Genomic DNA, 23017 nt, shown 5'->3' with positions numbered 1-23017 from the left:
ACCAGACCAACACAAGTTGTGTCTTTTATATAACTGATATCAATCGTATTTGCAAAAACAAATGGAGATTCAGCTCCAAGTATTTAATCTCTATAGATATTATTTTAATTATATTGTAGTTTCTGCTATTTAAAATCAAAGGAACTTAAAGGACTAAAAACAACATGTATAAAGATTAAAGGAAAATTTGTAAGTGCAAAAATTGTGAGGGCCTGTAAAAAATTGGGCCTTATGTCAGATAGACATACCCATCAAATCAGTGACAACTTAGTCTTAGGAAAGACTTTTCAGAAGTTTGATTCAGTTGCTTGAGCTCTCTCTAAAACTCTTTTGCTCTAAATTCTCTCTGTCTTCTCTCTAAAAATTTCCATTCACTGAACCATTCAATCTTGGATTTGAAGGTGCTCGGGCGTTCACCACACCGAAGGTTTCTTTTTGACCCGATCATATTTTTGATTGGACCGGTAAGTGATTTTTCCCCTTTCCTTCGCTGTTTCTGGAGCCTAGGGCATGCAACGTTACTAGTTGCATGTTGCTAGTGGGGTTTCGTCTTCATATTTTCTGTCAAATCAAGCTCTAAGAGTTGTTGATGTCACCACTTTGGTGGTTTGTAGGGCCAGGTTGAGTTCTCGTGCTGTGAAGTGTACTGTTAGGGCAGTTTCAATTAGTTGTGCTTGGAGAAACCCAGGTAAGGGGAGCTAGTTATATTTTTTTTAAGAGCTGTATGACGTGCATGTTTGATAAATAGTGAATTGTCTTACTGTTATACTATATTTTGGTGGTGAGCATGTTGAATTGCATTTGTTGATAATGTGAAATTTGTGTAACAATGGTGCGCTGATTATTATTTGACTTGGATGAGTTTGTTGGCTGTACTTGATTTTGTTAAAGAGGTTTGGAGTAAGAATTCTGTAATATCGTTAATATGGATAGTAAGTAGGTACACATGTACTGTTTTAGGTTACTGTGAGGGGAAGTGAGGTATTGAAATTGGGTAATTGGAGTCTAGAATACCATAGGACAATTTGGGTTACTTAGATAAATCAATTATGACTTGTTGAGAGTACTTTGTTGGTAGGATAGAGGAATCCTAAAAACCTGAGTTGGCACATCCCTAATCATAGAGCAGCTTTGATCTGATCCAGTTGTGACTAGTCATATGTGCTGGCGTCGACCGTGAGTCTGATGCGTTCAGACGTTGGATTCTTCTCTGATGACCAATTGGGTTAGCAAGGAGTGTTTGAGGTGAAAATCATGTGTTAGCCTTGTTAGATGAGTAAACAGTTACTGAAGTACTGTTTTAGGTCTTTTGAGAGGAACTGAGGTAGTAAATTTGAGCATAGGTGGTCTTGAGTGCAATTGGGCAGTTTGACTAGCTTGGATGAGTCAATTAGAACTGGTTATGGTCATAAAACTGAGTAAAGTCATGTTCAAAATGGTAGAATTGAAATTGGGTTCTTGGGTTAATGAAATCGGAGTTTTAAGCTAAAAGTTGGATATTGATCACTTTAGAATCATGTTAATAATGTTTATAATCAAATAGACAAGTTTAATTAGGCTTATACTACGATCTAGGATCATTAGAAGTTAAGGAAGAGGTCTAGAACGAGTTCTAGGGTGTTGAGTGCTTGAAATTTTCAGAATTTTGTTCTGCAGAAAAGCTTTCCCCCGTTAGGAAAATTCGCTCAGCGCACCAAGGGTGGTGCGCTATGCGAATTTTAGCTGAAAAGCTCTCCCCCCCGTTAGGAAAATTCGCTCAGCGCACAAAGGGTGGTGCACTGTGCGAATTTTTGTTGTCTTGCCTTGCACCATGGTGCGCTGTGCGACCTGGTTCAGTGAGTTTCATATTTTTCCTCATCTGTTTGATGTTGTTTGATTGCCAAGGTGTATGTATGTCTATATAACTGATTTGGGTGGCTTGATTTTGCAACATGTTTGAGGGTATGTTGTATTGTGTGTGAATTATAGTTTGGAAGTATGTATGAAACAAAGTTGTGATTGGCGTAAGTGTAACAAGTATGGTTCATGGACGTAATTCCATGATCCTCAAGGAGAGGATACATGGTGGTGCCCTAGTAGTGTGTAGAATGATTGCATGGTAGCTCAGTCTTGGGGATTTTTCTGAAACTACAATGATCAATCATTCTCAAATAGAAAGGATTGAATCATGTGGTGAGTAGTAGCAAGAGGTCCTAGTCTTGGAGGCTTCCAGTATGCTCCAGGGCGCGGAACAGACTAACCTCGTGAGTGTGGTAGGGTGGAACCCATTGGCAACGACTTTGCAAAGCAGTAGAGGTTACCACGAGTGCATAACCTGTCATAGTTCGGCAATCATTTTAGTCCGGATGAGTCGGTTTATAATGCAACAAAGTCTTGTAATGTCATTTACCATGTTTTGAGTGAACTATGCATACTATGTGTGTGACTGTATAACATGCTTTTTATACCTAGCTCACCCTTGCTTGTTTGTGTATGATTCCTTTTGCGATGATCATCTACTTGGATGGGAGCAGATGGCGAGGAGGTTTCCTTGGAGACAACTTTGGAAGAAGACGACAATGTTGCAGTTTAGGCTTCCTAGTAATTTCTTAGTCATTTGATGATATTTTGAAATATTTTTCATCTTTAAGTTTAGAGTTTGGACCTCTTTCTCTTTTGTTAAAGTTTCAATTCTGAAACTATTTTGAGGATGACTGTAATCCTAACTCTTGACTGTTTTCCTATATTATGCATGATGACGTCTTTATTATATATGTTTTTCTATATAATCGGGATGTCACAAAAACTAAAAGATAAATTTTATTATAAAGAAAAAAAGAGTAATTTTATCTATTTAAGTTCATTTTAATAGAGTATTTACATGAAAAATCTCTTCAGGTATTAGCATTCAAATTTAATTTATTGACAACTCTCTGACATCATAAAAAAAGGATTATATAAATAAATCCATATAAAATTTTAGAGCTGATAATAAAAACAATTCAAATCTCACTTTACTCTCTAAAAATACTAAAATCAATAATAAACTATGTAGAATATTGGAAGCTTTAATAGAAGCTTAAATATCATTGGAAGATATTTAATAATTATTTACCACTGTTAAGATATTTATTTTAATTGAAAATTATTAAAATATAACTTACATTCATATAGGAGGGGAGAGAGAGGAGTATATATTTTAAAATAAAAATGGAGATGAATGTAATTTAAGAAACTTTGCTGGTAAGAGAACTTGCACTCGCTAATACAAAAATGTTAATAGCATCTAGTAATCATAGTTTTTACAAACAAATCACAATATTACAAACCATCCAAACCTCTCAACAGACATTGTCCACATGGCCACAGCTATGCATCAGTGGGTAATTTTTTTCGAATTTACAACCCCTGTCCAGAATATCTATTAAAGATGCTAGCAAAAACAATGTATGAGCAAAATTAATAAAAAATTGATGACACAAGAAATGACGATGATAATGATATTAGCTCCTGAGAAGAGTTTCGATGGCTTCGAAGAAAAATGTCGACATTTCAGGGCTTGGTGTCTTGATTGCGCATTTGACACCAGGGTTTCCGACCACTGTGGTAAGCTCAACTAATAACGGTGTCCCTCGAGGGATCTTAGCTGAGAAGTAAAACACATCTTGGTTGGCATTCTTGCGTTTTGCAATAAAGAACACGTTTGATGCAGCGAGCAGGTCCAAGGTCACGTCCACACCGCCAACCACAATGTCTGGGAAGTCCCTCGAAACCTCGTTTGAATCAGGAAGGGACCTCCAAGTCTGTAACACAGATAGTGATCAGCTTAACAAGTGACAAAGTTATAGAATTTGATAAAGTTTCGTATTATGTACAGAGATCATAAGTTTATTATAGTGTAAAAGAATCAGAACAATGAAAAGGTATACCTCCAAGAAAGTAGAACGTTCCATTTTACCATCCTCGGTAAAAAGGACATGGAATGAGAATTTATCGTTAAAATACCACACGGGTTGCTGGTTGTTTTTTACAGCAACCTGCAGAAGTGAGCTAGGAGGACCTTGGGACATGTTCTGGAACAAAACCATAGGAAGGAATGTTCTAGTTGATGTCCCAGGTTGTAATTGTGGAACCTGGAAGTAATTAACCTATTATTAGAAATTATTCGGTAGAAGTATGGAAGTAAAACTATATGGGAATTGGGCAAAAATAACCTGAAGGGGTCCAGCAGCTGCTAGGCCAAATGTGTTCTTGTTAAACTGAATCATGAAGCCGTCAAGTGGAACTTGAGTGTTGTTTTCAAACAACATACTGTAAAATATTTGACCATCTTGCCTGGTCAGCTGTGCACTGATTTGTAAACCCTGACCAGTAGAAGCGGGAAGTACAATAGGCAATGCAGGTCTGCATGCGGGGCAAAAAGTATAATTAAGCATGATTTCATAAATGCAAAGTAATGAAAGTTTCAGTCACACTGTTCCAAACTCGTGAAAAAGTTTTAGCATTGAGTAGTACCGTGACATTGTAAAAATTATCATTAATCTCTTTCTGTACAAAGGAAATGATCTTTTCTTCATTCATAGAAGAGAGTAAATGCAACACTTCTAAGGGGGCGTAGTTAATTTAGGTAGGAAATTTCATAAGTAAAACCACAATCTACTTCCCAGTTTCATTCACCTGGCAGGACTAGTTGGCTGATCAAGAGGAACAACAGAATCATCCATGCCCATCAAATCCCCAAGTAAATCGGGGACAAGGGCACTAGGTGGAGGTGAAGCCGGTGCAACAGATGCAGGCACTGAATAGCTTGAACTTGGTGGTGAAGTAGCCCCATTAGCAGGATTCGCAGGTGACTCAGAATACCCTATTTCATCTCCCTCGGGATAGTCACCATCTTCAGTTCTCTGGGCTAACGAGTGTGTGCGGGTCACAAATGCATCTGGGGGCTTGTGATAAACAGAAGACAAGGTAGCAATGTTGACAAGAAGCTCGTCAAGTAGGGAGGTATCAAGTTGGTTTGAGTCATCAGTTATCACTGGCTTCTCCGCTAACACAACATCCTTGGCTGCCTGGGGAAAATAAAAAAGGGTATCTAAAACTAGAAATTTGTGTCCCAAAAAGAAAATAAAAATAATAAGGGGAAAAAGTATCATTTGAATGTGGTTAGGAACTAAAATCTAGTTAATGATAGATGGTGAATCACAATGTGCATACATAATCTTTTGCAAAGAATGATAAAACACGTGAAGAACGTCTCTGTGAAGAGTAAACAGCTAATAAATAAGTTTAGCTTGACTATCCAATCTTCAGTCAGGTATCCACCTTAAGAGACTATGCTGGAAAGGTTAAAGAGAAAAAGACAATTCTTATTCAAGTAAACAAACCTCAGGGTCAGTTGAGAGGAGACGCCAATATATGTATGCACGATCTCGTAAATCAGGATTATCTGTTTCAGCAGTGGCATTGTTCAAAACAACCTGTGATGATTAACTATAAAGTGAAACTTCGTATACCAGCATAAGAAGAATAAACATGAAACAAATGCCAACATTTTTAATGAACAATTTAAAGGAGGCTCTTAAAAACAACTTAATCGATGAGTGATCACAGAATGCTAGACTTGTCTTCCAGATTTGGTTACAATAATTTTAAGAATTGTTTTAGATGTAAATCTAAAACAGTCACTCTTAAATATCGTCACAGTTCATTTTTGGAAAATAAAAATGCATTGTAAACCACAACATGGGGAAAAAACATGTGTGCAGTGATGATGTTGATGGTGATGATAATAGAAAAACATTAAATTATCTAAACAACGAATCTCAATATTATCTCAATTACAAAAGAACTGATATTTAAAACAAGTAGTCCTTTTGTATACGCAACTTGAAGGAAGAGGAAAAGGAAAGAATAGATTTTCATTTTCAGTAAAGAGTATTCCCACTTGATTTTGCCAAAGAAAGTTCAGTATATCTCAGTTATCAATCCAATCTATAATTCATAGATGGGATGGGAGCTTGGGGAGAATCAAAGTAGATAAATGATAACAGCAGAAAGAGTACCAAAGATATTCATTTGAATTGAAAGAACCAAGAAAACAAGATGTGAACAAAACAAACATTATATGGCAGGACCTGAATCATCTGCTGTGGACCTTCAGTTGGCTTCTTGAGGAAAAGTTTCACAGTAGCTGTCAACAATTGTAGTTGGACTTGTGCAGGTTCTTCAGGGAAATTTTCCAAGAAACTTTCCAGAAGTTCATCAGCATTGTCAATTCTCTCCGCATACTCACCAATTATCCAAATCATTGATGCCTATCCTCGAAGGAAAAGGGATGAAAACATAAGCATTCGTGAAGGAAATTATAAAGGCACATAAAGAAACATACCTTGGCTTCTGGCTCGTCCAATGTATCTAAGTTCTCACATAGTGTTGCAATTATGGACTCATAGCTGCAAAAACGACAGAGATTCAAAACTTCAAAGTTTGAATGTGATAAATATAAACTCTTAACACAACTTTTGTTGCGCAGCCCTTCCCCACCCGCATCCAAAAAAAAAACATAAGAAAAAAATTTAGTACGTGTTGGGGTATCTTCTAAATATATCTTTGATAACAATGATAGCCTCTTGAACCACATAATTTACTTTTATCTTGATCAATTCAAGCAAAACACTAATACATCTTTCAGCTGCTCTTTCTAATTTGATGGCGCAACGACCAATTGCACGAACTGCTTTTCTAACGAAATCTACATCAACTTCAGTAGCATATTCCTTAAATTCCAATAAAACCTGCCAATATTGTAATTTAAAGGTTAATAAAAATTAAAACTGACCACACATAAAATTTACCAAATAGAATAGAGCTGTAGGACCACAAGTTTTACAACAACAAATCCATCATGAGTGATTATAGTGAATCATGATTGTTAGATTAAAGAGTTTTACATTGGAGGGGGGTAAATTTTACAAGGCGAAAATAGATTGACTAAATTACATGAATATGCACATGAAAAGGTTATAATTCTGTACCAAACAAATGAAGGAAATCTGAGTTTCACTATTGAATAGGATAACCTCTTGTTCAATAGAAAAGGAAATTTCAGTAGAGAGCACAAAGAAAACAAGGATAAATTATCCTCCACAACAAAACTACCAACAAAAAAAAAGTAGCTAAAATTGGCAAGAGATTCTTATGGAATTAGGATAAATCATTAAAGACATCTTTAGTTAGACACTGTAGAAATAACCTTTTACCAAATAAAAAAAAATTACAGGGGAAGGGACATATGAACTAAAAGAAAGTAAAGCTTGCCTGATCTATGTTTCGGTCTGAAGCAAGTTTTATCATGATTTCTAACTTTTCCATTTTCACATAGATCGGATCATTGTACTTGCAGAAGAACACCTACAAACAGAGTAAGAACAGCTCCATAATGACAGCATCCTCCACAATCGGGTACAGAAGTTCTTCACCGGTGTTCAACTATATTATAAATAACTGACAAGTTCACAAATTAAATCTTGGACCAATACCTTAATTTCATGAGCAAGAATTGTCGGTCTTCTTTGTACTATAAGATTGATATTCCGCAGGGCAACATACTGTATCTCAGGTTCTGCTGAGAGCAATGTCACAAGAGGAGGAGCCATCTTTTTACATAGATTCCGAACCACGTCAGTACTGGTGATGAGCTCCATCTGTTGAAGGATCATCTGAAAAGCCAGCAAAATGTGATTTCTGAAGCATTAACACTAATATATATGGTAACAAGATAAAAGTTACAGAAATAAATACCTTAACAGACGATAGTACAACTGCACAATTGGCATGCTGTAATCTCGGTGTAACTCTTTCTACAATGTTTTCAGCCTCACGAGCATCAGCTGCCTTGTACCTAGAAAGGGCGTCCAGTATAAAAACTTGACCCCATCTGATACATTAAGTAAAAGCAAGTTATGTTACATTTAATAAATCATATATGATATCAAACTTCAAAGACCAATAAGGAAAAATCAAGATGATGACAACTAAAGCAATGACTGATAAATTGCACACTCAAGATGACAAAATAAAGTAGTGATACTTTTCGGTCTTATGATACAAGAGATTCTCTCACACCTTTATGGAGACTACCCCCCGCCATTTTCTAATAACTATAATCCACATGAAAAAATACAGTGTTAACATATATTGCCCTAATGAAACAAAATCATAACTAATCAGCTGCTCATCCGAATTTACCAACTACTATTTGCACTCTTGCTCAAGACGAAGAGAAGTTGCCATATAGCTAAAACCCAACAGTGTTTTCAGTTTGTAATTCTGATAACAATCATTAAAACGCAACTTACTCTGTACATTCGTTTAAAGCAGTGAGGAGCTTTGTGAGTGTGGTACTTGTGAGCTCAAAGATGGGTCTACTACTGTTGTCCTGAATTTCAGCAAGTGCTGCCACTGCATTAGCTACCACCATTGGATTATTATCAGATATCAAATCCTTCAGAGATTCCAGAAAACCCCTGTCCTCAACCAACTCTGCATTTATATCATAAAGCTTTGCAACACAAATGGCTGCTGTCTTACGAACATATGGATCGTCATCCTGTCAACATATCACATACAGCTGATACAAGTAGGGGTAGCAAATAGATGGTTCTAAAAACATACTGTAACTCTGATCAATACAATAAGAAATCGAAAATAGTTCAACTTTCAAACTCAATAGTAGACAGGTGCAAAATATAACAACACTGCATGAGTACCTTTAGACATCTTTGAAGGGGATCACATAGATACTCAGTAATCTTATCAACACGAATGCAGCCCATTGTCCGTACAGCTAAGGCACGAATTAAAGGATTTGGATCTTGTGAATCCTGCAAATCATTTTATAAAAAGAAATTGAAACACACACACACAAATCCAGATTGCTTCCATCACAGAGAGACAGGGAGAACAATATTCAGTAAACGAGTGTTATAATCTATTATTTAAATTTTCTAAAAAACATATCGGTTGGAGTGTTGGGACCATCCTTTGGGTTAATGAACAAGCATTTGAAATGAATTACACAATTTAAAACATATAGTAGAAAAGTTAGGATCTCAAGATGGGGAGGGAATAGGGAATATAGTGAAGACAGACCATGAAAGCAATACAAAACCAGTACAAGATAATAACAAAAGAAACAATACAATAAGACTACAGGAGAGAGAGAGAGAAAGACAAACAAAGTAGAATTCCGGCTTTTACCTTCACAAATGTATTTACAGCAAGTATAGCAAGATCAGGCTGACTCTTTGCATAATTTATCAGGTATAAGTAAACCAATTTTTTCAGCTCCAAATTTTCTGTTTGCATGCAATTCACCACATCTGTGAACAATGAAGAGACATCCTTCCCAACTGTCATAGCAGCAATCACCTTTTTCACTGCATCTTTTCTTTTATCCTATTAAACAAGGAAAAATAAATTAAGATTCCCGTGCCCTCTACCATGCAATTTTCAACCATGGCAACAAAAGAGAGCGAAAAACGTCCAAGAAAACATGTCCACAAACTCCAAACAGCAAAATAGCAATCTCCATACGACCAATTGTCAGTCAGAAAATCAACAAATCTTACCACCACAACAACGCAATATATTAATACCCAATCGAATGCTTGGTAGTGACAACTGATAGAATGATACAAAACTCAAACACGCTAACAATAAAATTCGTAAATGAAAACAGGAACATTAACAGAGCAAAAGGCTCCATGGTTTAATAAGTAAATGCCACCCATCGTAGTTGAAGTTTTAAGTTGAAACACTAAATTTCAAACATAAATGAAGATAACTAAATTAAAATCTCGACCAACATTTAAACAAATCGGAATATTGTTACCCATCCAATTACTATTTACGTATTGGCGAATTCTCTGATATTTGAAGCTCAAACTGAAAGGAATCGAAAATGCAGAGCGAGGGATCGGGCGAAGAATCCAAAAATGCGATGTAGAAACGATAATCGGGAACAAAAAGGAAAGACTGTGAATGGATCTGGAGAATGGAATACCTTGTACTGAGAATTTAGCTCCTCTTTGAGTTCAGGGATTTCACCCTTCTTAGTAGTGGAGAAGTACTTGGAATCGTTTCTACTCATCTTCTCTCACTTTGCAACCTACTCCTTCCTCTTCCCCAGTTCCCGTTGAACTGATTCGTCTCGCCAAGAAAACGTTGCAAAACCAATACTTGGATCGGTGAACTGTGCTTGCTTCGGTATCACAGATCCAAAACGGTGTCGTCGTCTACCCACTGTTCAGAGTTAAGTTCGGGGAACGCCTACCATGGCACGTCAGAATAAACTTTTCCTTATAGTAAATAAAATAAAATAACGTTGGTTCATAGTAAATAAAATAAAATAATGTTGGTTCAATTTTAATTTTTTTCCCATGAAAGAGGAGTTATTCGATTTTATTTTTAATTTTTGAAATTAATCTTCTATGATTTTTTTTCCTTGGTTTTAGTTCAGGTTGTTAAATATAACTATAACGTCGATATTGTATAAAGCCATAAAAAATACCATATTTATAATGTCACATTAAGAAAAGGTTTTGGATAATAAAATATATGCTTAAATATTAATTTAAATTTTATTTTTAATTAGTTTATTTAATGTGTCTTTTTAGTTAATAAGATTTTAATTTTTGTTAATTTTATCAATTTTTTTTCCTTAAGACTATTTAAATAGTTAATAGGATTTGGATACGTATTAGTGCGTGATTTTTTACTTTGGTTTGTAATTTTTTTTCTTGATTTAAAAATTGCACATATTAAGTTAGTTAATATCGTTTTATGTTATGATAATAATGTCATGTGTTTTATATTCAACTGGCTGGTACATTTATTATTTTGATTTAATTTTGTCTTTTTTAAAATAAAATATTTTTGTTTTTTTTTTAAATTGAAACCAAATTTAATTTTTAGTAAAACATTACAGTGATATCTTTGTTAAAATTCATTTTTATAGTATAATTATTAGATTTATGTAATTCTTCATTGTGTTAAAAAGACAGGATTAATTAGAGTTAAGAAGAAAACTTTTTCGTTATTTGTAAATCAACCATAATCCTATTTTTAACTTACAGTAAAAACAAAACATAAATCTAATAATTATGTTATAATAGTATAACTATTGATTTAAAAATATTTAATAAAAATGTGAATTTTAATAAAAATATCGTTATAGTATTTATATAAAAGTTAAATTTGGTTTTAATTTGGAAAGTAATAAAATTGTTACATTGCGTTTGAAAAAAAAGAGACTGAATTCAATAAAAAATAATAAATCTTAATTGAATATAAGACATTGTTGACACTAGGTAGATTTATAAGATACACTTAATATTCTAATTAAGAATATTAATATGCATTTGGAGTAATTATAAGATTTTAAGAGGTTCAATGCATTACATCATTGAATATATGGATTTCCCGTTGTACTATAAGGGTACAGTGATGTTAACTGAATCTCTGATTCAGACGAGATAAAGTTCATTACTGGTTATCTATTCAAAATTGGGAATGGTGTGATTACATGGAGATAAGTCTGATAAACAATTATTGCAATATCAACAATGAAATCTGAGTTTGTTGCTCTTGAGATGACTGATAGTGAGTTGAACAATTGAAAAACTTTTTAACAAACATTCCATTAGGAATGTAACTAACCCCATCCATGTCAAAACATTATGATTTTCAATTGACAATAGCTATAAAAAAAATGAAAAATGCAGTTGAAATAAAAGACATGCAATTGAGAAATAATATAATGAAATAGCTAATAAAGAATAGAGTGGACTAATTTTCATTAATTATATGAAATCAAAATGGAATCTAACAGATCTTTTGACAAAATCCCTAGGAAGAAATATGATGTTAAAAACATTTAGAGGAATGAGATTTAAGCTACTCGCAAACAAATTCAACCCTTGTGATTAGAGATCACATAAACAAGGTTCATATGGATAAAAATAATTCAATTGCGAGGTCTAATAACACTAAAGTGATTTTTAATCAATTATGTCTCTTTTTATGGTGTGTGAAAATGTCAGAGATTGCATTATCAACATATTAAACTTTGTAATTAAAATTCTATATAGTGTAAGAATTTTAGTTTAAACAAAGATTTTAATGATTTTCATATTCTTTAAGAGTGGTATATGATTTGTATTAAAATTTTGATTAAATGACCTGAGTATCGAGTGAGTATATTTATTTTGTTTTAGAGTTTATTACTAGTTTTGAATTTCTCAATAGAGACGTTTTTATTGTACCAGTAAATTTACATATACACTACATATAAATCTTTAAGATACCTTACATATAAGGATAATGACAATTCATATATTAGATAATTCATTTAAATGATGTTCTTATCAAATTTTATAACTTAAAACTAAAACAAGAGAATAAGATTATAGACTAAAACAAAAGAGTAAGATTACAGAGAAAAGACTTGGAAAAGAGAAGATGTATTTCTGTTTTTCTAAAACAACTTAATTTGTTGTTCTTTTAAAAATAACTGTTTTACATTTAAAAGAGTTTTACAAATAGTACTTTTTTATATGATAATAATATAACATTTAATTGTCATGGTATACTGTTTTTTATGATTTTATGTACAGAATATTTATTATTTCTTTAAATATCATCGTTATAAAAATAATTAACAAAATGTTCACATTATTATTTTAGACTGAACTAGAAGTAATCCGCGTGATCAATAAATCTAAATTAACTTCAATAGATTTTGCATTCGATGTTCAGGACATTTTCTTTTGTAAAACTTTCTTACATGGTAATTAAACTAGTTTTTGATAAGCTATGTTTCAGACTCATAAGCTAGTTTATCATAGGTTAAAAGTGTTTGGTAAAATAATAAGCCATTAATTATTAAATTATAATTTATGAATAAATCAATTTATTTAGATAAATTGACGTAATAAATATTAATTAAATTTACTTTTTATTATTTTTATAATTTTATTTTTTATTTATGAATTTAAATTATTGTTACAATAAATATATTTTTTTTAAATTTACATAGTGTGATCTTTGTATAATATAATTATTAAAAAAAGTTATTAAATAACAATTAATGTTAGAGATTATTGTAATGACTAATTTATAAATTAAAAAGTATTTACATTTAAAACAATTTTTATTATAAATAAAAAAATATTATTAATTTGTGAATTAAAGTTTTAATTTTTTTTAACATTAATCACAAAAACATTATTATCTAAATTGATTTATAAATTTTTGGAGATTTTTGTTATTAATGTTTATAAAAAAAGCAGGTGACAGTAATGTTAGTATTATATTATATTTATTTATAGGTTATAATAATATTAATAAATAAAAAGGATGGATGCGTGTGTTTAGCTTTAGTCGTGCATGCGTCAGTGGACAGCTCAGCAAACAGCACAGCTGGACTTAGCTGAAGCCAGCTGGCATGGTACGAATCCAAATACGGAGCCACCGTCGTAGCTTCTCTCTCTTTACTTCCTTTCGCTTTCAACAAACACTCTCAATCTTATTTACCTATTTTATGTACTCCTAACTAATTAATTATTCTTATTTTTTATTTTTAAATATAAAATAGTAATAAAAAAAATCTCGTCCTCTTCGAGGTTGGGACCATAACACGAGTGTACTGTATGCATCAAACTGACCAAAATACCCTGAAAACCTTCTCTATTTACAGTGTTACCCTTCCTTTGAATTTGAACGTTCGTTGACGATAATATTCTGTCAAAGGGTTTGTCGGTAATCCGGAAGTTGGAATAATAATTTAACTATAAAAAGAAAATGGTGAAAGTTTATTTAAAAAAGAAGAATATCATATTTTTAAATAAATACCGCGTGAATTTGAATAAATCTGTTTAAGATTTTTTGGTACGATATCGAATTTGAACATTAAATACTTTGTATGGAAGATGCAGAAAGAAATTAGTATCATCTATATTTGTTTTGGACAATTTTTTTTAATCTTAAATGAGTAGAAAATAATAAGACTCCATTAAATGATTTTTTATATTTATCTTCTTTTTATAAATATATTTATTTAAGAAGTATAAATTGTAATCATCCCAAAATTATATATCCCGTATTTTTATTTAAAAACAATAACTAATATGACATAAAATATAGTTTATTTTTCCTTTCTAGTTTTAAAAAAGTTACAAAGTCATGAAGTTCTCAGATATGTCATGAAAATCAGAATGAAGCACACGTGAATATTATGAATTCCTAACAGCACTTATTCTTATTTTAAATGATTTTTTTTGTTTGTTTGAATATATTTCGTATTTATACTTTATTTGTTTAAATGAAGAAATGACAATAAAAAATGTTTAAATTTTGTTTCTTAAAACTAACTTTTTTTTTCCTTTTCTTGTATGTACTTTTAATAGAAAAAATAACATATAATATTGGTTATTTTTTTTCTTTAACCAAATATAGTGTCAGCAGTGATCATCCTTTAAGCGAATTTGTCTTATATTAAAGATAAATGAGTGAAATTACATAAATCAATCATGATTATTTTTCATTATAGTATAGATAAATAATTTATGATTCATCCTTTTATTCACTTTGTAAACCACTTATATAGTACGTTAAATATAATAAACTAAACTATTAAATTTAAATGATTAAATTAGTATAACGTGAATGAGAAATCCAAGGTTGATTACTGGTAGTAGTTTTTAATTTAATTTTTAAGAGCATTGTTTGTCTATATTACAAATGATGAAACTGGTCAATGCGAGAACCGTGTCATAAACGGTTGTGTCATAAACGGTTTTTGAGTTTGTTGAAGGAATTCTGTTAGACAAAATAATGAAGCAGCGTGAAAATGTTAGTGTTATTTCATGTGACACCCTGTCGCAACAAAGTAATAATTTACTATAAAATTATACAATAAAAAAACAGAAAATTAAATTTGATCATGGTTTGAGAAATTTTAAATAAAAGTATTATTTTTTTAAAATTCATATTATAAAATCAATCAATAAATATACACATTAATGCCAATATTTAATTTTTTCTTTAACCTTTGTACGAAAGATTTTACTTAGCGTTTGTCTTTCGTCATTACCGACTTTGCGAAGCTATCAGAAATTTTTATTAATTTTTCTATTTTTTTATACTTAAAAAATCTCTCGAGTATTTAAAAATCTTACATCAATTTGTTTGCTACATTATAGTATATTTTTGAAGAGAAATTTCTGTAAATATTTTAAAAATATGAGACATTTAAGAAATTATTGAATGTTAACTATATCCGTTGGCAATTATTGAATGTAGTATTGTAATTACCGCGTGAATATTTACTATTTGTTTTGAGTGGTCATTAATAATCATTAATATCATATTAAAGCAGTAATTTAAATTATTTCGTCTTTTTAAGTTAAATATGACTGGATTATTTTTGTAATGATGATTATTTAAAGAAGAGAAGAAAAGCGAATGAGAAAGATACAGGCCAGAGCGGAAGTCAAAGTTGGAAAGAAGAGTTTGGAGGAGAAATCCGAAATTTTGGAAGGAATCAAGGACAAATATGTCATTTCCATGCCACATGTGTTCATTCTAATTGCTTAAATAGTGCTGCGAAGCCGCCGCGTCTCTCTTCTCTTTCTTTCTTTTCTTTCTTTCTTTTCTTTCTTTTCTTTCTTTCATTCATTCTCCACTTTTCCGGTAACCGTCGCCGGCGTCTGGTTGCCGAAGCGTAATGCTATCAGCTGCGGAGCTTGACTTGGTTTGCTTCGATTAGGTGGAGGAGAGGCAGACGACGTGCGTGTGGAAACGGCGACGTTTGGTGGGATGTAGTTTGGTTTGATTTGATCAGGGGGAATGGGGAGAGTGGTGGTGGGAGTAACGGTGGGTTTGGCGACGGTGGCGTGTGCAGTGGCGGCGGTGGCGGTTGGAGGGAGAATGAGGAGCAGGGGGAAATGGAAGAGAGTGGTGAGAGTGTTGAGGGAGGTTGAGGAAGGGTGTGAAAGTTCTGTTGAGAGGCTGAGGCAAGTGGTGGATGCTATGGCGATTGAGATGCACGCAGGGTTGGCTTCAGAAGGTGGTTCAAAGCTCAAAATGCTTCTCACCTATGTTCATAATCTCCCTGATGGGTAATCTAATCGTTAATTCCTTTCTGCATCATTCTCATTCAATCACACGCACTCGCTTTCTCATGTTTTCTTTGTGCCACTGGGAATGGTTTTGTTAACTTGTCAATGTTTGATTGGAGCATGTACACTTCTACAATAGTAGAATGTTTTCGGGTTCCTTTCCTGTCTTTTGTTATTATTATCATCATTGCTAATTGCTCCTACTGTAGCATTATTATTTCAATTTAGTGCTAAAAATTATCAATTCTTTTTTAGGTTAAATATGTCTTTGTATTATAATTATTTATTTGTTTTTAATCCTTATATTTAATAAAATAATGTATTTTTCATCTTTCGTCAACTAAAATAAAAACATGATTAACAAGAAATTAAAATTTCGTTATTTTGTTGAGTGTAGGTACTTAAAAGAGATAAATTTTGTATAAATACTAAAATAAAAAATCTTTTAGTACCGAAAATTGGGAACAAGTTGGCTTTTGTCTCCAACTTGAAAGAATTATTTTAATTTGTCAGAATTTTAAAAGTATGACTTTAATATCTAGAACTATAAGATGGAGATTGAAATTTTCAAAAATTCTGGCAGCGATATTTCATTACTTTTGTAAACACAGTTTGTCTTCAAACTAAAATCATGTATATTTTTAATTGGGGAGAGAAAGAAAAGATTATTTATAATTTCATTGAGTGAAACACAATTAATTGAAAGATACGATATTTTCAGGGGCTAAATATTTTTCTTTTTCTTTTTCTCTTTTATTTTATATATATATATATATATATATATATTTCATTGTATATCGTTTTGAAATATTAACATTTGTAAATGTCTCCCGCCCTTGACTTATGTGGTATTAGTATCCTTTGACATTGCTAGTATATTATGACCGATTTTTACTTTTAACTTTTGGACTTATTCTTCGGCAATTCTTTCTTATAATTTTAGAATAGGTCAACTCAGGTTTTCAGTTCATATTATGGCATGATTTTAAAATTTTGGAAATGGTTCCTAAATTCTAAAATTATAAGAAAGAATTGCCGAAAGAAATGGTTCCTAAATTCTTGTGCATTACTAGAAGTCTGGGTCAAGATTTACCCATGGAATCTAGAAATGGTGCTATGAGCATCAAGTGTTCTTTTTTGCTATCATTTATTTAGTTAGAGAAGGTGATGTTACATGTTTACTTTTTCCGCTTATCATTTTATTTAGTTACAGAAGGTGATGTTTACATGTTATCAACATGTTTGATCATGACTTTTTAACTGATTTACACATTTAGTGTTGATTAGTATATTTGTCTGTATCCACATACATGTTTGATGATTGCATGGATTAAATACTGAGATGTTATATTCATATTATTCTTTGATCAGGACTGAGAAAGGGACATATTATGCACTACATCTTGGGGGTACAAATTTTAGGGTTTTGCGGGTTCATTTACACGATCAACAATCCTCTGTTTTGGAACATGAAGTAGAGCGACAAGCCATCCCTCAACATCTAATGACCAGCACAAGCAAGGTGACATAATCTTCTACCCTTGTGATGTTTCTCTGGCTTTCTCTTTTCTCTTTGGGGAAGGGGGTTCTTTTAATGTAGTAGAATGTAATTGATTTTTCTTCATGCAGGATCTCTTTGATTTCATTGCTTCATCTTTAATGGAATTCATCGAGAAAGAAGGAGACGGTTCTGAGCTTTCACTTGACAGAAGAAGGGAACTTGGATTCACATTTTCTTTCCCTGTGAAACAAACGTCAGTTTCTTCAGGCATTTTAATTAAATGGACAAAAGGTTTTTCCATTGTAGATATGGTTAGTCCTTCGGCTTTCAAGCAATTTCAAATGAGAAGCTTCTATTTAAACATTATGAAAAGAAGGGGTTTATGTTTATTATTCATGGTAGAACTTGATCACTAACTTTGTCTAGGCTTTGTTACTTTATAACTAACTTAGATGGCGAATCGTGTTTGTTTATTCAAAGAAGAGGGACTTAATTTTGTAGCACCTTTTATTTATATCGTTGCATTTATTTTTAGATCTGAAGTACCCTCTTTTTTTTAAGCAGTATCGATTATTGTTTGTGCACTTGCTTCGTCTTTCACAAGTTACAAAATAGATAGGTTAAATCATTCAAGTTACACTTGGTCGTTCAGTATAGTGAAGTAATTATCAAAAAGATTTGAGTAATTTAACAAATACTTTGTGCAAAAACTGTTTGCCTCAGGTAGGAGTAGATGTTCCTGCTTGTTTGCAGGAAGCATTGATACGAAAGGGACTAGACATGCGGGTTGCTGCCTTGGTAAGGAAGTCTTTCTTTGTCCTGATAATGATCATTTTAAATCGGGTTTATACCACCAAAATTTGTTTCTATCCTTTTTCTCACTCTTACGCAAGTTGGGTCAATTTCCCATATCACTTCTTCCTTTGATAAATTAGATTGTTCTAGGATGTACTTTATGTTCTTACAAGATACCTGAATTTTTTTAACTGTTAACCATTAGGTTAATATCTATGCTGCCACTCGTTTGGAGGTTTTACCGACGTATTCCTGGATGACTTTTTGGGTGATATGAGTCAACCATATATTATTTCATATAAGTTGTCTTTATGTGTTCTGCTTACTAGAAATTCACTTTTTTATGGTAATGAACCAAATAGGTTTCCCCCTGTTGTGTTTTAATTTAGAGATGGTTTTTAAGTCCCTAAAATTTATAAGTGTGCACTGTCATATATAATGAACCCTTTTGGCTTCGATGCGTTATTTGGAATATGATCTTGTGTTTATATTGATCAGGTCAATGATACTGTGGGAACACTGGCTCTTGGACATTATCATGACTCAGATACAGTTGCTTCCGTGATAATTGGCACCGGTACCAATGCTTGCTATTTGGAACGGGTTGATGCTATTATAAAGTGTCAAGGTCATCTTACATCATCAGGATACATGGTATTATTACTCTTGCTTTTTATTTTCACTTTCATTTATTGTTTTGTACTTATTATAATTCTTTCATCACGATATATGGTATTCCTTTTGCTTTTCATTTTCACTTTCTTTTATTGTTTTGTACTTATTATAACCCGTCCCGTTTATTAGGTTGTAAATATGGAATGGGGAAATTTTTGGTCATCTCATTTACCAAGAACATCATATGATATTGATTTAGACTCCGAAAGCCCTAATCCAAATGAACAGGTTGGTTCTGCTGCTCATGAATCCTCTTGCTTGATTCAAGATGACTCACAAGATTTTGGTAATCTTGATGTAGGGTTTTGAGAAAATGATATCAGGAATGTATCTTGGTGACATTGTGAGGAGAGTCATTTTAAGGATGTCGCTAGAGTCAGATATGTTTGGACCTGTTTCTTCCAAGCTTAATATGCCCTTTACGCTGAGGTGTGTATCGTATCCATCTTTGCTCGATCAACTAACTCTACGCTCTTGATAAGTGGTTAATCAATTATTCATTTATTTTTCTTCTCCCAATCATATGTGGTTGATCTATTATATAAACTAGAAAAGTGAATTTGCTATGTATTATCGCAGAGGTGGAGGGATCAATTCAGTTGACATTCTCAAGTTTTGTTTTCATTTCTGGAACGGACTTCACATTGACAACTTTAAATGTTCCTTGTGCTATTTCAGGACTCCTATGATGGCTGCTATGCACGAGGATGATTCTCCCGACTTGAGAGAAGTAGCAAGAATCCTCAGAGACATCCTTGAGGTAAACAAATCTGACATGACACCATATATTTTGTCCTGAAAAACCCTCTAAATCTAACAATCATTCCATATGGTTGGGTTGTGCGGTCTCAGATTCCTGATGTTCCTTTGAAGTTAAGAAAAGTTGTGGTGAAGGTTTGTGATGTGGTGACTCGCAGAGCTGCACGATTGGCAGCTGCTGGTATTGTTGGTATCTTGAAGAAGATTGGTAGGGATGGAAGTGGTGGCATCATAAGTGGACGTAGAAGTGATGTGAAAATGAAAAGAACAGTTGTTGCAATTGAAGGAGGTTTATATTCTAGTTATACATTGTTTAGGGAGTATTTGTATGAAGCTTTGAACGAAATATTGGGGGAAGATATTGCCAAGCATGTAATTCTTAAGGTCACTGAAGATGGATCAGGCGTTGGAGCAGCGCTGCTTGCTGCCTCGCATTCATTCCTATGATGTGGATACAGTAGGACTTGCTATAAGTATATACATATATTCTATATGTATACATATAATTCTGTAAATCAGAAGGAAAATTTTCCCTCTTTTAAATCTGTGTAAAGGAAGGTTGTGTCTATTCTTTGTTAAGATGAATCAGTATTATTCTTGTCAATTGTTTATTATTAGATGATTAATGGCTTAGGGAGTGTTTGGAAATGTTTGTTTATTAAATAGACGTTAATTTTTCAAGAATTTGTTTATTAAATACAAATAAATAAGTGTTGTTTCTTATGTTATGAAATTCACCAAAGGATTTGCGTTTATTACTACTTTGTTGCTTCTGGCTTGCCACAATGCAGTTTCTGAAATTATTACGAGTGATTTTAAAATAATTTGATAATTTGAGAATCCAATTTTTATGAGCATTAACCATAATAGAAAGTCCAATTTTGCTATTAAGTATATAAATGAAATTATGTTACAAAGCTATTAAGTATATGAATAGCAGTTGTTGCGATAGAAACGATTTTGCAAAACGATAATTTCAATTTATATTTTTCAAACGATAATTTATATTTTTGGTGTGCATTTTTCTTTTACCCATGTTTTCTAATTATTATTACAAGTACTTTTGTTTTCGGTAACTTTCTGAAATTTTACAAATTTCAGAAATATTATAATAATAATTTGCAGGATGTCAAAACCGGTAGCTTATTTTAAGTTTATTTTTCCTTCTAAAATAGTATAATCAATTTTAAATTTGGAACAACTTGTCTACACTTATTTTCATTTTATTTTCTTTCAAGGAAAGTTCCTGAAGTATAAATTCTAAAATATGGTATGACAAGAAAGCACTTATTGATATAAATGCTATTCACAATTATAAGCCTAAGCAGCTAAGAGATTCTGGTATATTTTATAAGTATAAACCTCTACACACAATCCAAATCCAAAATCCTAATTTGATTAACAGAATGAGTTTTTTTTACTAAACTTAATTAATTGAATTGTAGCAGTTGTTGTCGCATGAATATCAAGAGTATGATCACAGAAAAGAAGGACATTCACAAATAACAGAACCTTTTAACCTTTGATTGTAAAGAAAAGAAAGGAACATACAATACAATGATTGGTAAATGATAAAAATATAAAAACAGGCTCCTCAGAAAAGGACACCTAAAAAAACAACTGTGGCTTCATCTTTTCTCCCACTAGATTCATCAATTTCCAGATTTGTACAACTTCTCAACCGTCTTCCTGTATTCTGTAAAACACAACACATCACAACACAAACAAACTTTTATTAGAGACATGCAAAATCCTCAAAAGTTAAAAGTTTCAAATATAGATATCAATGTTGTCGTCACCTTCTTGATTGCTCCATAGCTGTGCTGCTTGTGGGTTTAGTGGTGAACTAATGTTTGGCTCTAAGTTTAACAAAAACAAAAGTTAGAAGAAGAAAAAAAAATAATGAGTAAGCATTAATTAACCATTAAGAGACTTCTTAAGTTACCTCCAAGCAGACTTTGGATGGATATAAGAATTGTTCTGACATCATATGCAGATGACCATTTATCCTACATAAGCAAAGTAAAACAATAAAAAACACACATCAAAATATAATGGCAATTCAAGAACACAATTAATGCTTAATCTTCATTACAAAATGTCACATCACATCAAATCACCTGGAGTATGTCTAAGCATATATTGCCATGCACATCAACATTGGGGTGGAAGCAGGTTGTTTCAAACTTGACTTTTGGAGGCTTAAAAGGGTAATCATTGGGAAAAGAGAGAGACAGCTTATACTCTGTGCCTTCAAACACAGTATCTTTGCTTCCACTGATTGTTCCTTTCCAGAAAAATATGTTGTCCTCTTCAGGAAATGCAGATATCCCAGAATCTCCACTCATCTAACACAATTAACCCACAAAACCAAAAAACAATCAGACATTTTCCCAACATTCAAATCACCCAATTATATGCGTGTATGTGTGTTTTTCTTACCATCAAAGCCATCAATTCAGATTGCAGCCTGTTTAACAACACAAAACAAAAAACATTAGATCATAAAGAGTAAAGGCAATGGAACAAAACATCAACTTGATCTCTCAAATACTACTCTACCTCCTATACTATTGATTCTAGAGTAATTAAATTAAATCATATACATAATTCTGAGTATTGGTTATCTATCTGATTAGTCTCCAAGTTGGAATCTTTTATCAACATTCTGTATCAGTTTGATGAGTTACTTGCCATGAGTTTTAATTCTTGAAAGATTATTTATGAATCTATTTGATACTCACTACAGAACACTACAAGAAGAAATTTAAGGTATATTCTAAACAGTAACATAACAAAAGAGAGAAAACAAGAAGAATGAAAAAGAACCTTCTGAGAACAGATTGAGAATCAACTGTCTTGGCAGGAGGGAGAGGCTGCTTTGAGGAAGCAATGTTGTTGGGTTGAGCAGATTCATTGTTTCCATGAATGGTGTTAGTAGCCATATTGAGAGAATGGAATGAATAAAAAGAATAAATAAATAACCCTTGATTTGCAGAAAGAAGAAGATGAAGGAAGACAGAGATAGCAGTGTTCTCAATATAAATCTTCCTTCTTGCAAAGGGTTATGAGAAGAAGAAGTTGTGATGACTATTGAATGAGAAAAGGTGCGACTTTAAAGGTTGTACTA

General features: G+C 32.5%; 3 protein-coding genes across 3 annotated transcripts; 1 reads left to right on the top strand and 2 right to left on the bottom strand.

The window, feature by feature from the left end:
* Positions 1-3232: 3232 nt before the first annotated feature.
* LOC124829537 (beta-adaptin-like protein C) lies at positions 3233-10320 on the bottom strand. The gene is made up of 15 exons (XM_047303065.2): positions 10043-10320; positions 9238-9435; positions 8748-8861; positions 8337-8587; positions 7780-7915; positions 7518-7697; positions 7297-7389; positions 6562-6773; positions 6368-6431; positions 6114-6293; positions 5364-5456; positions 4657-5048; positions 4194-4383; positions 3909-4112; positions 3233-3782 (listed from the first exon to the last, which is right to left on the bottom strand). Exons 1-15 carry the CDS (start codon positions 10127-10129, stop codon positions 3483-3485), a joined length of 2694 nt encoding a protein of 897 aa, XP_047159021.1. The 5' UTR covers positions 10130-10320; the 3' UTR covers positions 3233-3482.
* A 5320-nt stretch (positions 10321-15640) lies between these two features.
* On the top strand, positions 15641-20610 carry LOC124829538 (hexokinase-3-like). Its single transcript, XM_047303066.2, has 9 exons — positions 15641-16157; positions 17529-17679; positions 17787-17969; positions 18382-18456; positions 18952-19107; positions 19258-19356; positions 19430-19557; positions 19807-19888; positions 19981-20610. Exons 1-9 carry the CDS (start codon positions 15886-15888, stop codon positions 20332-20334), a joined length of 1500 nt encoding a protein of 499 aa, XP_047159022.1. The 5' UTR covers positions 15641-15885; the 3' UTR covers positions 20335-20610.
* Positions 20611-21390: 780 nt separating this feature from the next.
* Positions 21391-22992, bottom strand: UBC20 (ubiquitin-conjugating enzyme 20). The gene is made up of 6 exons (XM_047303114.2): positions 22717-22992; positions 22330-22357; positions 22008-22235; positions 21833-21896; positions 21687-21746; positions 21391-21583 (listed from the first exon to the last, which is right to left on the bottom strand). Exons 1-6 carry the CDS (start codon positions 22830-22832, stop codon positions 21540-21542), a joined length of 540 nt encoding a protein of 179 aa, XP_047159070.1. The 5' UTR covers positions 22833-22992; the 3' UTR covers positions 21391-21539.
* Between the last annotated feature and the right edge of the window lie 25 nt (positions 22993-23017).

Source organism: Vigna umbellata, chromosome 3 (assembly GCF_029865625.1).
Source record: "Vigna umbellata cultivar VRB3 chromosome 3, Vumbellata_1.0, whole genome shotgun sequence".
NCBI classification, from domain to species: Eukaryota; Viridiplantae; Streptophyta; class Magnoliopsida; order Fabales; family Fabaceae; genus Vigna; species Vigna umbellata.
This window is presented reverse-complemented; position numbering and strand designations above follow the sequence as displayed.